Consider the following 17,948-nt stretch of genomic DNA (forward strand, 5'->3'; position numbering starts at 1 on the left):
GAATGATCAAGTCTCCTTGATACAACATCAAGTCCCTTTGGATCACTCGGGGGGAATGTTAAACATCTGAAACAAACTTGCATTAACCATCATATTTATGTCACCTGAATTAGGCAAATAACTTCTCTAATTTCTAGTAAGATCACCTTGTGTTTTAATACTTGGTTGTAAATCACATTTATTTTACTATTTTTAGCCTTTCTATTTTTGACTTGGAAACTACTGTTTTTGGCAATGAATTGTCTGTTGCCTGATGTCACAGATAACCATGTGCTTTATTTAGGAGCAAACATGTTTGCTGAGCGCATGCACAAAACAATTTGGCTATGTTATAGATTAACTCTCATGTTTGGTCTTTCTTTACTCACCAATAGAAAGGGTATGTGACAAAAAAGGTGTAAAGAATTTTATCATTAACGTGTAAAGTAGGATTTTTCATATATATATATATATATATATATACATGAATACATATGTGTGTGTATATATATATATATCTATATATCTGTGTGTGTATATATGTGTGTGTATATATATATATATATATATATATGTTTTCTTTAAAAAATTTAGCAAAGCTTTATTGACTACAAGAAACTATTAGGTGTGCTTATATAAGATCTTGTTAAGCTCCTAAAATGACCCTTTAAAGTATCTGTTAGGTGTTGACAAATTAAAACTGCCACACAAAGGTATCACTGAATTCACAAATTATAGAACTTTCTTTCCTAAATAGCCTTTATACTCTCTAAGAACATCATATAATTGATTCCAGTAGGTAAGTTGCAAAATGTATGATTTGGGGCCCAACGGTAGACTGGAGTAGATGGTAGTATATTCCAGGAAGAATCTCTTCCAAAATCATTCTGCCATCTTTGACCCTCTCATTATTGGAGTCTAGGTCAACTCTGGGTACTAAGTCTTTAAGCTTGAATTCTTTTCTGACTTTTGTTTCTGCTTTTCAGCAGGTAAAGTAAAAGGCCTGAGTTGATAAAAATGACTGGGAACAATTTCACTGAGATCACTCTCTTCATCCTCTCTGGATTTGCAAATCACCCGGAACTACAAGTCAGTCTTTTCTTAATGTTCCTCTTTATTTATCTGTTCACTGTTCTGGGGAAACTTGGGCTGATCATGTTAATCAGAATTGACTCTCATCTTCGCACACCTATGTACTTTTTTCTTAGCAACTTAGCATTTATTGACATATTTTATTCTTCCACTGTAACACCCAAGGCGCTGGTAAATTTCCAATCCAAACAGAAAACCATCTCTTTTGTTGCCTGCTTTGTTCAAATGTACTTTTTTGTGGGTTTGGTGTGTAGTGAGTGTTTTCTTTTGGGATCAATGGCCTATGACCGCTACGTAGCAATCTGCAATCCCTTATTGTACTCAGTGGTTATGTCCCGGAAAGTGTGCAACGGGCTGGGAGGCATGCCATATGCAATAGGCTTCACGAATTCTCTGATATCCGTCTGTGTGATAAGCAGCTTGGCATTCTGTGATTCCAGCATCAATCATTTCTTCTGTGATACCACAGCTCTTTTGGCCCTGTCTTGTGCGGATGCGTTCAGCACAGAAATGGTGATCTTTGTCTTAGCTGGGACCACCCTTCTTAGCTCTCTGCTCATCATCACAGTCACTTACGTTGCCATCATCTCGGCCATTCTCAAGATCCAGTCTGCAGCAGGCAGACAGAAGGCCTTTTCCACCTGTGCTTCCCACCTCATGGGCGTCACTATCTTCTATGGGTCCCTGATTTTCACGTATTTGCAGCCTGATAACACATCATCCCTGACCCAGGCACAGGTGGCGTCCATATTCTATACCATCGTCATTCCGATGCTGAATCCACTGATCTATAGTCTGAGGAACAGAGATGTGAAAAATGCTCTCCTGAGAGTCATGCATAGAAAACTTTTTTCATGACAAATCTGTGCATGTTACAATTAAAACTCACCTGGGTGGTTTCAGGCATTCAATTACCGCAACAATCAGGAAAATCGGAAAATGAACCCAAAAGGCTTACGCAAACTAAATCATAACTTAGAGTCTTGAAATTTGGGAGGCGAAATATTATTTTATTTGTTTATGCAGAGTACTGAATCAGCGCACGAGGAGTTCGTTTCAGCATATAGAGTATACATACTGTCTACACAGTGAGTTGCAAATACAATGTCAACGGACACTGGGTGATATAGGCAATCTCTTGATCATGTGAATTCATTTGGCCACATAGTTAAACGTGAGCTTTGATGGCATAGAAAAGTGATGTCTATGTGGCGGAGTATGGTCTTAAACTCAAACACAGCAGAGTTTTATTTCAAAAAAACCATAATGTGCCTCCCAAACTTCAAACATTTGGTAAACATTTAATGCCTGTGTGTGTCGATAAAGCAGCAGCTGTAGCACAATTCCTGAGTCATTTGGAAGTATATTACAAAGATTCTTGTCTTTCCAAATCAGGCAGACATGCTCGGTGAAGTCTATAGTATTAAAAGGAGAAACTGGGCTTTTATTTTGTTTTTCCTTGAAAAGGGACTCCGTTTAATGGACTCCCTCAGGCACTGTTACAAATAACCACTGGAAAGAACGTGTCCTTCAGTACTGCCTTTGTTGTGCGTAAGTCACCGAGCAGTAGTCAAAGTCGCTGGCAACCACTTTTAAAAAATACGTTGAAGGATGCCTGGGTTGCTCAATCCGTTGAGCGTCCAGCTTCAGCTCAGATCGTGATCTCAAGGTTCGTGAGTTCGAGCCCTGCATTGGGCTCACTGCTGTCAGTGTGGAGACCACCTCAGATCCTCTGTCTCCCTGCCCCCCCACCGTGCTCTCTCTCTCTCTTCCCCTCATCCACTCATGCTCTCTCTCTCTCAAAAATAAATAAACACTAAAAAATTAAAATATACATTGAGGGATATCTCATGGCTTAGTCGGTTAAGCATCTGACTTCAGTTCAAAGTCGTGATCTCAGGGTTCCTGGGTCCCAGGCCCACATTGGGCTTTGCCCTGAGAGTGTAGAACTTACTTGAGATTCTCTCTGCCCCTCCCCCACCGTACTTTCTCTCTCTCTCTCTCTCTCTCTCTCTGAAAACAAATAATAAACTTAAAAGAAATAAAAAAATAAAAAAATAAAATATATGCCCAAAGGGACTGAAGATAAATTTGATGAAGCTGTTTTACAAGAACATGTGTGTGATTAATAATATTTCTTTCTGGCCAACAAGAATGTAAGCTCTTTTAGAGCAGAGTTTACTTATTCATATCTGTGCTCTCCACATTTAGGAAACGTATCATATGCACAACATGTAAGTAAATACTTCCATGCTTTCTGTGTCCTGTATAGTGATGGATGCATAGAGGGGGTAGATTCTGCTTTTCTCCTGTTTGTGTCTTTCTTTGGTAGAAGTCAGATGGTCACGTGCATATTGATATTCAAAAACATTAGTAGAAAGTTCCATTTCTAGAATTCTTTCAAAAATCATGGCTTATTTATAAATTAAAACTGGCATAATGACTAGCAGATATACTTCTTGTCAAAGGGCTTTTTTTCCTTCAACAGTTAGGATGTGTAAATAAATACACTCTGAATTATACTTGGTATAGATAATTGTAAATAACTGGCGTAAGTTGGAGGAGGTTCTCATAGGTCACACATCACAAACAAAGTAAATGAAGAATCCCAGTTTTCAGTCTTGGGAGAGGCTGAAGGGATCTGTGTGTGCCCATATATGTATTTGCTTTGCAATTTTTAATTTTCTTCTCTGATCTATATTACTGGGCTCTGACTCTTGCAACCTTCATTTTATAAAGCAACATCTTACGTTATAAACTATGGTAAGTGACACCTTATGAGACATACTATGCTTTATTTTTTATTTTTTTAATATGAATTTTGTTGTCAAATCGGGTTCCATACAACACCCGGTGCTGATCCCAACAGGTGCCCCCCTTACTATGCTTTAATTTATGGGTCTTTTGAGGCTACTGTTTGTCTAGCTCATCATTCATTCTCTTTCATTAAGCCTATGTGAGTTTTTTCTTCCTTCTGAGCACAGCGTCTGACTCAGATTGATTGCTCTGAAGGTTTTTCACCAGCAGCTTTGAAAACTATTCAACTGATTATATTTCCTTTTTCCTCCCCTCTTTCCACCAAGGATTTTCATTCATGCATTCTAAGTACACTGTTCAATTTTTTTTGTAATTGTGTGGCTTTTACACGTGACTTATATTTACCCTGGATTTAATTGTATGTATTATTTTTATTTTCTTGCATTGCAAGTATATTCTGCTGTAAATAATTTCAAGATTTAACATTTATTTAGCATTAATAAAACTATGTATTTAATTGCTCTTTTGTGTTAATATTTTTTGCTGTTCTTGGTCTAGGAGCAAAAACATAACACACTTTTCTTGCCCAGCATAAGAAGTAGTAGTATATTTTATTTGCCCACACTTATGCCCAAATGTCCATCTTTGTTTTTCAATATGTTCTTCATATTTGTTGCTGGTATACTTTCCCTTATACTAGTCTATCTTCTAGCTACTCTTTCTGTACCTTCTCTTTGGACCCTGTAATACAAATCTTTCCATAATAGGTCATGCATGCCTTTGTCGTTTCTTCAGTCCTTTTTTTCTGCCAGGCTCTCCCAAAACTTTTGCCCTTGACCAATCCAGATAATCCACTCCCTCATATCTGGGACCATGTCCCAGAACTTATCAGGGCATATTTAATTTGCCAGATATCTTCTTTTAAAAAAATATGCTAAAAAATATTCAATTTAAAATATATGATGCACTGGGCTTCAATATGAAAATGCAGAGTGTTTTTGTTTTTCCGATCTGTTAAACTTACGGTGCCCTTATAATATTCCTGTTGACCATTTGTGTTCCTTGAGCTTGCCTTCTGTGTCACAACCTTTAACATACCTTTATACCAAGATAAAAAAATCATAATATTATTCTTCTTGTTTTATTTTAAGAAGTATTGCAGGAACTCCTGAAGAAACAATTTACTCAATGAAAATAAAACATGTAGAATGGAATTGACTTATTGATATCAGGTAGTGTTAGACTCACACTTGTGCTCATACACAAAGATCAGAGGCTTATTCAGAAATAAATTTCAGAGGCACCTGCATGGTTCAGTTGGTTAAGCATCTGACTCTTGATTTTGGCACAGGCCATGATCTCAGGATTGTGAGATTGAGCCCTGTGTTGGGCTCTGCACTGAATGTGGAGCTTGCTTAAGATTCTCTCTCTTCCCCTCCCTATGCCCCTCTCCCTTGCTCAAGCTCTCTCTCTCTCTCTAAAATAATTTTTTAAAAAATTAGAAATACATCTCAGAATATTGTTTGATAATGGGAGAAATAAGTGTAGAATAATTTAGGACTTTGCACTGGATAACTGTCTTTCAAAGTATGGGGCAGAGAATGGGTAGATCAAACTATCTAAAAATAACTAAAAGTCAACAAGTAAAAAAGAAAAAAATCATTTCAGGAAAGGAAACTAAAAATATAGGTGTTATGAGAAAATATAAGTTATTTTGCATTTATTCAGTGTAATACATTCCTCTAAAAGGACGAAAATTATAAAAGTGAGTCAAAACACAAACTCTCTGGTGTTTATAGCAGCTTTATCGACAATTGTCAAATTATGGAAAGAGCCCAAATGTTCATCGACTGAGGAATGGATAAAGAAGATGTGGTGTATACATATGTATATACACATGTATATATACATACACACACACACACACACACACACACACACACACTAGATTATTCATCCATAAGAAAGAATGAAATATTTGTATTATTATTTTTTAATGTTTTTATTTTTGAGAGAGACAGACAGTGTGAGTGGGGAGGAGAAACAGGGAGACACAGAATCTGAAGCAGGCTCCAGGCTCCAAGCTGTCAGCACAGAGCCGGATGCAGGGCTCAGACTCACAAACTGTGAGATCATGACCTGAGTCGAAGTTGGTTGCTTAACCCACAGAGCCAATTAGGCGCCTCAAGAAAGAATGAAATCTTAACATTTGCAGCAACGTGGATGGAGCTAGAGGGTATTAGACTAAGTGAAATAAGTTAGTCAGAGAAAGACAAACAGTATATGATTCCAATCATGTAGAATTTAAGAAATGAAACAAATGAACACAGGGATAAACAATAAAGAGAGAGAGAGAGAGAGGCAAACCAAGAAACAGACTCTTAACTATAGATAACAAACTGATGGTTACTGGTTGGGGAAATAGTTGTTGGGCATTAAGGGGGGCACTTGTTGTAATGAGAATTGGGAGTTGTATGTAAGTGATGAATCACTAAATTCTACACAAGAAACCAATAGCACACTGTGTGTCAACTACCTGGAATTTAAATAAAAATTTAGAGGAAAAAAAACCCAAAATACAAACTCCAGTATATCTTTACACAATTTTTGCCAAAGTTAAGTGAGGTAAAACATTAGGAATGTAACCAAACCAAAGGAGAGTTTCTCCAACTCATGCACAGCAAGCCAATAAAAATGGACACCGAGGCTTTGTCTGGAGAAAGAGGCTATTTATTGGTGTAGCACCACCCAGAAGAACAGGGAGACAATGCTCTAAAGTCTTGAACTCGCTGATACCTTGAAAGTGAGGATTTTTAAGGGTAAAATTTGTGGCAGTGGTCCCTGGGAAGGTGGATGCATTGACTGGAGGCCCATGCGGTCATGCTAGCATGCTCTGAGACTTGGGATATGAAAATATATCTTTACTCCTTATGTTGGAGAGCTCATTAGGCATGTCTGATAATTATATCCCTAGGGTGATTCTGGTTAAGTACTTGTCCTACGTACAGGCTCCTTTGAATGATAAGCAGGCGTCTTTACCCGTTGAGCTCAGTGTTCCTTGACCAGCCCCATACCTGGAGCTGATAGAACCTCTGGTGTTCATCCTTCCATCTGAACTGACAAGATGGACGCTGGCTTCAGGAAGAAGGAAATCATTGTATAGAACATTATTTCTACTATTCCATTGGCCTGCCCCTCATTTCCTCCAGATATTTTTGTGTGTCTCCACATCTTTCAGTGTGACCCTATCACTAAAGGTTTCTCTGAGAATAAAGGTTATTTGAAGATAGTAAGTCCAACTGTCTCCATGCTCTCTTCACTTTGCTCTTCCTCACCGCCTTTGTCACCATTGACATCCAGGTACTTCACTGTTATTTCTCTGGTCACCTCTGCTCCCACAATAGAATGATACTTACTACACAGTATTTGCTATTCCTCCAACTGCATGGTCCATCAACTGATGTTCCCAATGGTCTGAAACACTTTTGTCCAAGTACCTACATGACTAACTCTTCCTTCAAATCTTTGCTCAAATGCCAATGTTTCATTGAAGTCTACCTTGACCACTCTATGTCTGATTGCTTCCTCTTGCCCCTACTCCATCACTTAAGCTGTTTTACATTTTATTTTTTTACGGCACTTCTCACCTCCTAATATGTTGTATCACTGATTTTCGTATTTTTGTTTGTTTCCCCCTGCTGAGAATTTACAATCTATGAATACTATAGTTGGTAAGCCAGACTTCCATATCAACATATAAGCCTTTCTTTCCTGGCATATATGAGCTGCTTATACTAATTGATTGCAATTAATCCATAAATATCAATAAATTTACACATTTAACTTAAAAGAGGTCACATTTTCTGCATGCATGCAACACAATTTAAAATTAATATTTGAGGGTTACCTGGGTGACTCAGTCAGTTGAGCATCCAACTTCGGCTCAGGTCATGATCTCACAGCTAGTGAGGTTGAGCCCTGCGTCAGGCTCTGTGCTGACCGCTCAGAGCCTGGAGCCTGCTTCAGATTCTGTGCCTCCCTCTCTCTCTGCCCCAACCCACTCACATTCTGTCTCTGTCTCTCTCAAAAATATATAAACATTAAAAAACTAAAATAAAATTAATATTAAAAAAAGAAAAAAATGTGTCATTTAGCTTGCAAATTAAAAACACAGACTTTTTAAAATATTGAATTACTATTAGTCAAGTAAGAAATAAAAACAAATATAACCTTACCTTATCTAATAATAGGCCACAATTGGAATAATTAATATCACTACATATAAGTTAAAAGTGAAGTAACACTCAGATTAATAATGCAAATATTAATTTCCTGTATTATTAAACAGACAGCAAAATGTGAATAAAACAAGAAGTCATTACTAGGTGCAGAAGCAAAAACAAACAAAAAATTAATTGAACCTGAAGGGAAGTGGAATTTGCCACTCCCAAAATATGTCTCTTTGGCGTAAGCGTTTTTCTTGTGCTGGTGATTTTTAAGAAATAGTAGACACAACAGAAGCTCTGAAAACCAAATAGAACTCACTGTTTTGTAAAAGACATTTACATTTATAAGGAAAATCTCCATTGATGTAAATGTCTCCCTCTTTGTACCAGGAAGAAGAGAACTAAATCTCTAGAAACTACCAAGAATGGAGAAGGCATGAATTTAAATCTGAATAACGAGCATGCCCTTTTTTTTCTGTGATTTTCCTAGTAACTTCCTACAACTGGCTTCCATCTTTTGTGTTTAACAGGAGATAGTGTTTAAGGTGGTGACTTGGGCCACTTGGGGAGTTAGTTTTCTTGGTCATCTTGTCACCTGAAACTAGGTTCACCTCTTGGTGGGTGTGGAGCCAAAAGATACAACCATGTCAAGGAGTAGAAAGGAAGGATTTTACTTGCAACAAGTAAAATAGACCACTGGGGATATTTCCCTAAACAGTGTCTCCTCAGACAACAAAATTGGGGAAGTTTTAAGCTAAGGGTGCATGCATATTCATGAAGGGACTGACACAATGGGGGATTCAGCATAGAATTGGGGCAAAAGTCACCTTAAGGTGATAGAGTCTGTCATAGTTGACCAAAGTTGAGTGGGTGGGCAAGAGTCAGTATCATCAATTCCCTGGCTCCAACTGGTCCAGTGTTTGAGGGCTCAAAGAGACTTAAATCCTCCAAAAATAACTCAAAAATATGTTTGGGGTAAGATGTGCTGGTCAGGCATAGAACACAAGATGGCCAGGACCTAAAATGATTTTTCTTATGTTAAGAAAGCTCTCTCTTTTTCTGGGGCCCCCTAACTCTTTCTGGTTACAATCTCCCATGTATACAATAAATATACAAGTTATTACACTTCTGTTTGTTTTTCTTTTGTTAATATGTCTTTTATTATGAGAGGAGGGGGTGTCTCAGCCAAGAATCTAGAAAGGTAGAGGAGAAATTATTTTTCCTTGCCCATAAGCCTTATAAAATAGGAGAAATAAAATGGTAAAACTTTGATATAAATTGATGTATTTGAACACAAGAAAAAATAGAAATAACTTCTTCACCATCCCAGTCAAAAATTTAGAGCATCCCAAAAGAAAATCACACCACCAGACTCTTCATTGTGTGACTTCTAAGGAAAAAGACAACTATTTTCTCAAACCTATCATAGCTACATTTAGTCCTTGAACTTTTGTCCTTGGAGACATGCCAAGCAATCTTCCTTAGAAATTGGTCCACAGGGATGACCAAATGTTGCATTATCTTCAGTCCCCAGTACATGAGGTGTCCTGGAATTATCAGGATGACAGGTAAGACATATTCTGCTCTGCTTATGTTCAGAATAGATTCCTGATATTCTTTTTAGAAATAATTTTCCTGTTTGACCAGGACCTGAACAAAATTTCCAGGTTGATTATTTTTTATTTCAGAATGAATGCACTAAAATTTAAAGAGAACTTAAAGAAAACAAGTATTATATTACAGAAATTTTCAGCTCAAATGTTTTTCATATTTGATTTGTGAGCAGAACTTGAGGTTGACAACCTTCTAGGTGGATCGTGTTGGAAGAAAGGTTTTTTCCCCTCCAACTTTCGTTCACAGTAAGTATTATTCTCTCAAAATTAGAGGTCTTAATTTAGTTGGGATCAAATATAATGGGGACATTATCAGAATAGTATGCATACACATGTCATTTAGACTTTCCCCAAATAATGTCAGGATTTGTGGAATCAGAAATATAGAGTTAGTGGAATCAGGGTCTATGAGTAATGAATATATTTTCAAACTTTTATTTTAAATGTTCAGATTAGGAAAACACACCTTTTGGAAACAAACCAATATGGGGTCTACAATTTTAATACACTTAACTAAAGTCCTCTAAGTTTGAAATTTGTCATTTGTATTAAATAATATTAAAAAAAGGACACTGAATGATGCTTTAAAATTGCTTTTATATCATCATTTATGATTTATCTAACTTTTTTTCAGGTTTGCTGAAATTAATTATAAACAAGAATATAGTAGTATGAGCATGCTCTCTGGAGTCAATCTAACTTGTAGAATCACAGAGCAGCATTTAATAGCCCTGACTCTGAATAAATTTCTTGAACTTTTTCTCATATAAAAATGTGGCTAAGAGTAGTAGCACCTGGGGTACAATATGTCACATGGACTAAATACATTAAGAAGCATTTAGAACAGACTGGGCTCATTTTAATTATTCAACATGTTAGCTTTCATTATCTTGTATTCAAAGGTGAATTTATTTCCATTTTTATATTTGGCAATCAAATTAAGATTTTTTTCAGTCATATTTTATAAATCACTCATTACCATCAATTTCTAGAAACACCCCACTAATGTAAATACGCCATGTCATTCACATAAACACGCTTTTTGAAGTCATTCCTGTTAAGGGTCAACTTTGACTTTTTTCACAGTTCAAAGCAGTTGAAAGCTATGGGTAGAAAGAATAACACACATGTGCCTGACTTCATCCTTATGGGGCTGACAGATTCTGAAGAGATCCAGCTGGTCCTTTTCATGCTGTTTCTCCTGATATACCTGGTTACTGTGCTGGGAAACGCGGGGATGATATTGATCACCCGCCTGGATCTCCAGCTTCACACCCCCATGTATTTTTTCCTCCGTCACCTGTCATTTCTTGACCTCAGTTACTCAACTGTCATCACACCTAAAACCTTACAGAACTTACTGACTTCCACCAAGTATATTTCATACACGAGCTGCTTCACCCAGATGTCCTTTTTTGTCTTCTTGGGCGCCACTGAATGTTTCCTTCTCTCCTCAATGGCCTATGATCGCTATGTCGCTATCTGCAATCCTCTGTACTACCCAGTGGTTATGTCCGCAAGGTTCTGCTCTCACCTCATCTTTGGGTCCTATGTGATTGGCTTTGTGGACTCCTTTGTCAATGGGCTTTGCATGAGCAGGTTGAATTTCTGCGACTCCAATGTAATCCATCACTTTTTCTGTGACACAACCCCAGTTTTAGCCTTGTCTTGCACTGACACACATGGCATTGAAATCATGATATTTATTGTCGCTGGCTCCACTCTAATGGTGTCTCTTATCACAATATCTGTGTCCTATGTGTCCATTCTGTCTACTATCCTGAAAATTACTTCCACTTCAGGAAAGAAAAAAGCCTTCTCTACTTGTGCCTCTCATCTCCTGGGAGTCGCCATCTTTTATGGCACTATGATTTTTACTTATTTAAAGCCAAGTAAGTCATATTCCTTGGGAAAGGATCAAATGGCTTCTGTTTTTTATACTATTGTGATCCCCATGCTGAATCCACTCATTTATAGTCTCAGGAACAAAGAAGTGAAAAATGCTCTCCTTAGAGTCATGCGGAAGGGCGAGGGCTCTGGGCAGTTGAAATAGGTGATGCTCAACTTTTCAGTTCATTGCTCTTCTTCTTCCATATAGTGTATTTCTTTTGTCTCTTTCCAAAAACTCCTTTAATTTGTTTGTATTTCCATTGAACCATTCTTTACTTGACAAAATATGATCTCGGACATTTCCAGGAAGATGTCTTTAGAAATTCCATGTTGTAATTGAAAACCATGAAATATGTTTTAAATCTATGGTCTAACTGCATGTTTTTTTTTTCAGTGTTGAATGTTTTTATTTATTTTTATTTATTGTCAGTTAACAAACATACAGTGTAGTCTTGGCTTCAGGAGTAGATTCCCAGGATTCATCACTTATATACAACACCTAGTGCTTATCAGAACAAGTGCCCTTCTCAATGCCCATCATCCATTTTTCCCACCCCCACTGCCATCAATACTCAGTTTATTCTCTGTATTTAAAAGTCTCTTAAGGTTTGTCTCTCTCTCTGTTTGTATATTATTTTTCCTTCCCTTTCCTTGTGGTCTTCTGTTAAGTTTCTCAAGTTCCACATATGAATCATATCTTATGGTATCTGTCTTTCTTTGATTGACTTATTTCACTTGGCATAATAACTTCCAGTTCCATCCACGTTGTTGCAAATGGCAAGATTTTATTCTTTTTCATCACCAAGTAGCATTCCATTGTGTATATATACCACATCTTCTTTATCCATTCATCAGTTGATGGACATGTGGACTTCTTCCATAATTTGGCTATTGTAGATAGTGCTTCTATAAACATTACGGTAAATGCATGTGTTTTAAGGGCAACTGATGTGCAAAATGAGACAATATAGTTGTCATCTTTTAAACTCTATCAAACAAATTCCCATGAATAGAGTTCTTCAGAGAATTTTATTATGGAAAAGAACTCCATTTTGGGCACGATACCAGTTTCAGAAATCATTTTGTTTATTATATAGAGAAAAAATTGGCAGAGTGATTATGAGAACTTGCTGTGAAACCAAACATTCAAGTATTTGGATTCTACGCTACCCTTTTAGCTGTATAACCCTCAATGGATCACTGAAAATCTAAGCCTCAGTTTTCTCAACTGTACAAGATAAATAATAATTCCAGGGCTATCTAGTTAATTATAAAGATTAGATCAGATAATAGATGTGAAGCATTCAAGGCAGTCCTAATAAATGTGGGCCATTATCATTAGAAGGCTTACATTCCTGCAATATTTTCAATGCACAATGGCTTTTTCTTAAAGAATATTCACTCATGTTTTATAAATTACTTTTTGCCAACTTAACTGACAAACAACTAAGGAAAAGCTCAGCACTTCACAGTTTTGGATTTAAAATGGTTTATGTTAACATTGGAGAATGCTTGGAAACCACAGAAAAGAGGAAGGAAATAGAAATGCCTTAACAGTCTTTAACAGTTTTGTGTGTGTTCTGGGTCTATAGTTATGTACGCATGTGCGTATATTACATACATAAGCAAAATTTCTGTCATTTTCCATGTGTTTTTCTACACTTTCTGTATACACTTGAAAGTTTAACTTTTGATAATTCCTTTGTCACTGAAATCTGAGATGAACGTGTTCTGAATATTTGGGAAAAAATTAAGAGTCTCATGTTGCAGTGCTTTGGATCGGAAATGTAAATGTATCAACTTAAAAATCTGTATGCAGTGACATCTCTTTGGTGGCTACCTGCTAAACATTTAAAAACCTTACCTTTCTGTGACATTTAATAAGCTTCAGTAGAGAGCTGCTTTGTTGAAGCTTTGTGTGTTTTCTCAAAACTCATTGCTTTTCTCCTAATTTTTATAGATTTGCTATGGTCACTAAAAATAAATGTTGAATTAAGTGTTCAACTCATTTGTTTTAATTTTTTAACAGAGACAAGCTGTAAAGTCAAGAAATGACAATGAATTCAGAATTTGTGGCAGCCCATAAGCTGTAGTCATACTGCTGAAATTTCCTTTATTTTTACATTTTCTCTCTCCATAATCTGAATTACAATTTTAGTTTTCTCTGCTATGTAAATGTTAAGAATGTATTTTTCCACTTTCCAAGTATCTGTTTCTTTTGTTTAAACTTTTGTAACTAGATAGTTTTCATTCAAGCAATAATTTTATAACATTTTCATTTTTTGAAATGTATCACATTTTTTGTATAACTATAGTTCATTATTTTTCCTACATGCTTTTTTAAGTGTTCAAAATAAAGTGCAAAAGTGTAAACTTTCCTTTAGAAGTTAAAAGTTTAAAAATTTTTCACTAATTCAGAGCGCCCGGTGGCTCAGTCGGTTGAACGTCTGACTTCAGCTCAGGTCATGATCTTACGGCTTGTGAGTTCCAGTCCCGTGTCCCTCTCTGTTAACAACCGGAGCCTGCTTCGGATTCTGTGTCTCCCTCTCTCTCTGCCCCTCCCCTGCTCGTGCTCCATCTCTCTCTCAAAAATAAACATTAAAAAAATTTTAAAAAATTGTTTTCACTAATTCAAAAGTACCGAAAAACCTATTCAAACCTTCTAAATATGCGTTATTTTCCTCCCCTTAATTTATTTTACAAGTTTCCTGCTCATATATCATGCCATTTAAAATTATTATGACTTAGTTTTTGCTTTGATATCCATGTGGTCTAGACTCTTTCTTTAGAGCTATTGTTACCTGTTTTTGTTTGCAATTGGTAACGAGTGTATGATAAACACTTGTTAATAACAAGTGTATGATAAATACCATATTATTGTTGAATAATATACTTTTTGGCTGCTCTCTCATCTTTTACATGCACTATGTCATTTAATATATTTACCGGTCTTTTCATTTTTCTGATCTTTTTTATAAACTATCTTTTCACCTTGTTTTCATTTAGGTCTACTTCTGTGATCAGGAAATGCACTCTGCTGGCTTGAATTGGCAAAGATGGCCAATAGATTCTGTGATTGTGTAGACAGCACTTAGGTTGAACACATGCTAATTAAATTAAATTAAATTTATAATTAAAATAGGACTACTGTAATTTTTTATAATATAATTTGGAAAGCATTATGTATTACATACATGTAACTATAATCTATGCACAATATGAAAGATTTAGACTGTTTGTGCTTGCCCTATAAAATTCCCTGTTATGTAAGTGCATATCATATTTTATGTAAAATGTGGTCTAGACATAATTTAAGACATATTATTTTTGCTTATGGTGCCATGCCAAAATGCTATTTAATACAAATAGGTTAAAGAAATAAGAGTAGAATAGAGTATGTCAAAAATATGAGGGGTGTGTGAGTGGCTCAGTTGATTAAGCGACTGACCCTTGATCTCAGCTCAGGTCATGATCTCATGGGTTTGTGAGTTCAAGCCCTGCATTGGGCCACACGCTGTCAGTGTGGAACCTGCTTGAGATTCTCTCTCTCTCTCTCTCTCTCTGTCTCTCTGTCTCTCTCTATCCTTCCCCCTACCTCGTCTCTCTCTGCCTCTCTCTCTCTCAGAATAAACTTAAAAAGACATTAGAAAAAAAGAGCATGTCAAAAACATGAAAAGCTGTGCCTGCTTCCAGGTAATTGATAGTGTTGGGAATAGCATATTTTGTTGAGCACTTATCATGTGCCAGACAATATTCAAAGGATATAACATATCCTCACAAGATAACTTTTAGGTAGGTACTAGCAATATCCAAATGTTAATCTCACATAACAGAAAGCAATCCTTCTATCCCTTCAGGTGGAGATGTAAGAATAATCCTATAATTTTCTTTGTAGAAAATCACACCTAGTTCAGCTGCATACTATGTTGACTCTAGATACAGAATATATCTAGAGTCTATCTCTCAGCACATTCTCTGTCACCACATTGGCCCAAGGGACCTGGTCTCAGAATTATTGCTGCAGCCTTTCACTTTGGCCTTACCCATCATGAGTCTGATCTTGTTGTAAAAGCCAGGGTGATACTCTAAACCAGTAAGTTGGATCATACCCACTTTCACAAATCCTACCAGACTTCTCATCCCACTAAGAATAAAAACCAAAACTTTTGCAAGCACCTATTGGTCCCAAATGATCTTGTGCCCACTCCTTACATATAATAACTCATTCCTTAGCGTTCTGTCCATCATGCTTACTTTGTTTCAATAACATGCCCTCCTAACTCTGCCTGTACACGTTAGTCTTCATACTGCCTGGCATTTTCTCTTTTCTCCTCTTCACCCTGACACTTCCTTTTCATAGACAACTGCATGACTTGGTCCTTATTCTGTTCTGAAGAATATCCCTTACCACCCGATTTAAAATTGTACCTGTTCCTAGCCCTCTTTCATGCTCCATTTATTTCCCATAATGTTTTCTCTCCAACTAAGAAGAAAAGGCTCATGCCTTTTCTTTCTTATATCCCTCCTCTTCTGCCCTTGCATCCTGTAAGCTCTATGAGCGCAGGATTTTTACGTGTTTGTTCAATGTCATACCCCCATCACCTAGGGAACGGCCTCAACAGCTGTATCTGAAGGCTGCATTTTGCAGCTAATAAACCTAGAGCACAAAGAGATTAAGTAACTAGTTCATAACTACTCCGTGTTAAAGAACAAGCTCACGTTGGAGCTCAGAGACTTTCCTCAGAGGTGAAAAAATAGAATTCATTGTTATATTAAAGCAAGCGTTAAATAATATACCAGGAGCTGTTAAAGGGTGTATATTGCAGGCACTCTAGAATTGCTGATGGAAGGCAGCGTGATTTTGATGATACTAGCTAAATTTTCTCAAATGGGTACAGTCCTACTTACAAAAAGAGAGATTCTGGAAAAGAAAGAACAATTTATCAGATGATGGTATGGTTCTGGAGAGAGAACCTGTAATAGTCAGGGCACAGGCTATGGTAGTGTAATGAAGGGATTCAGAAATCAAGTGTCCCAACAAAGACAAAAACAAGTACCCTCGGTTATAACATTGCAGAGTTTAGCTGGCTAAGGTTTGTGGATGGCTCTTTTTCACCAGGTCATCCTGGGACCTGGGTTTCTTCTATGTTGTTGAATTGGTGTCGCCCAGATCTGTCCTCCTGTGCATCAGGGAAGAGGGTTCACCTAGCACTCTGCACATTGCGGTCTGGGAGAAAGGGGCAATTTTCACAATGGGAAAGCAATTCCCCTATTTTTGTTCATACAGACTTTTAAGGAGTTATTCAATTCATTTAATACATATAGGACTGTTCAGGTCACCCGTTTCTTCCGAAGTGACTATCTTTATGCAACTGCACGTTTCATTTAATTTTCAAAATTATTAACAGAGTTGTTTATACTATTCTATCATTACCCTTTTACTAATTCTGGAGACAAAGTGGCACCCTTTCTTTCCCTCCTGATGTGGGTAATATGTATCTTCTGTCTTTACAATGGTGACCACGGGAATTATAATTTGCATGTTTAGTATAGTACAGTTTACCTAAAATAATATAAAATACAACTTTTAATGTCAGAAACCCAAAGCAGTAAAGACCCAATTCTTCTCTCTTTTTCTTTCTTTTGTTGTCACAAATTTTACTTTTATGCCTGGTTTAAGCCAATAACGCATCAGCGTAGTTTTACCTCATTTATTCTTTAAAGCACTTATAATTAAGTGTCCGATATGTGTTAAATTTATCTTCATTGTAACATTTTTGGTATTACTCATATCCTTGTGTAGACACAAATTTTCTTCTGTTATCATGCTTCCATTGTCTGGAAAAGTGTGGAAACATGTTTCCTGGCTATAAATTATTTCAGTGTGTGTATATTTATTTCCAGAAAGATTCTGTTTTGTTTTTTATCTTTTAAAGACTTTTAAAATATTTCCATGCGTATTACATTCTGATTGACAGTGATTATCTTTCACTACTTTAAATGTTTCTTCATTATATCTGGTATGAATCATTTCTGATGGCATCTTCTATAATTCATATAATTTTTACTTTGTATGTGACATGCATTTTCCTCTGAATGCTGTCATAATTATCTATTTATCTTCATTATTAATCAGTGGGACTAATGAGTCTAGGTGTGTTTTGTTTGTTGATTGGTTTGCTGTTTGTATTTTTCCTGTCTAGGGTCCACTGACCTTGGACCCATGGTTCGATGTTCCCTTAATTTTAGAAAAGTCATGACCATTATCTTTTTAAATATTTCTTCTGATTAATTCCTTCTCTATTTTGTTTTGGATATTAGACTCTTTGATATTGTGCCATGATTATTAGATACTTTTATTCTCACTTTTTCTATGGCTTTCATTCTGTTG

General features: G+C 36.5%; 2 protein-coding genes across 2 annotated transcripts; both read left to right on the forward strand.

The window, feature by feature from the left end:
- The first annotated feature begins 996 nt into the window (after positions 1 to 996).
- On the forward strand, positions 997 to 1,929 carry LOC124506051 (olfactory receptor 8I2). The gene has a single exon (XM_047072057.1). It carries the CDS (start codon positions 997 to 999, stop codon positions 1,927 to 1,929), a length of 933 nt encoding a protein of 310 aa, XP_046928013.1.
- An 8,843-nt stretch (positions 1,930 to 10,772) lies between these two features.
- Positions 10,773 to 11,720, forward strand: LOC124506052 (olfactory receptor 8H1-like). Its single transcript, XM_047072058.1, has one exon. It carries the CDS (start codon positions 10,773 to 10,775, stop codon positions 11,718 to 11,720), a length of 948 nt encoding a protein of 315 aa, XP_046928014.1.
- Positions 11,721 to 17,948: the final 6,228 nt, after the last annotated feature.

Source organism: Lynx rufus, unplaced genomic scaffold, assembly GCF_022079265.1.
Source record: "Lynx rufus isolate CCGP_SWC_20201006 ecotype Redwood Valley unplaced genomic scaffold, mLynRuf1.p SCAF_9, whole genome shotgun sequence".
Taxonomy (NCBI): domain Eukaryota; kingdom Metazoa; phylum Chordata; class Mammalia; order Carnivora; family Felidae; genus Lynx; species Lynx rufus.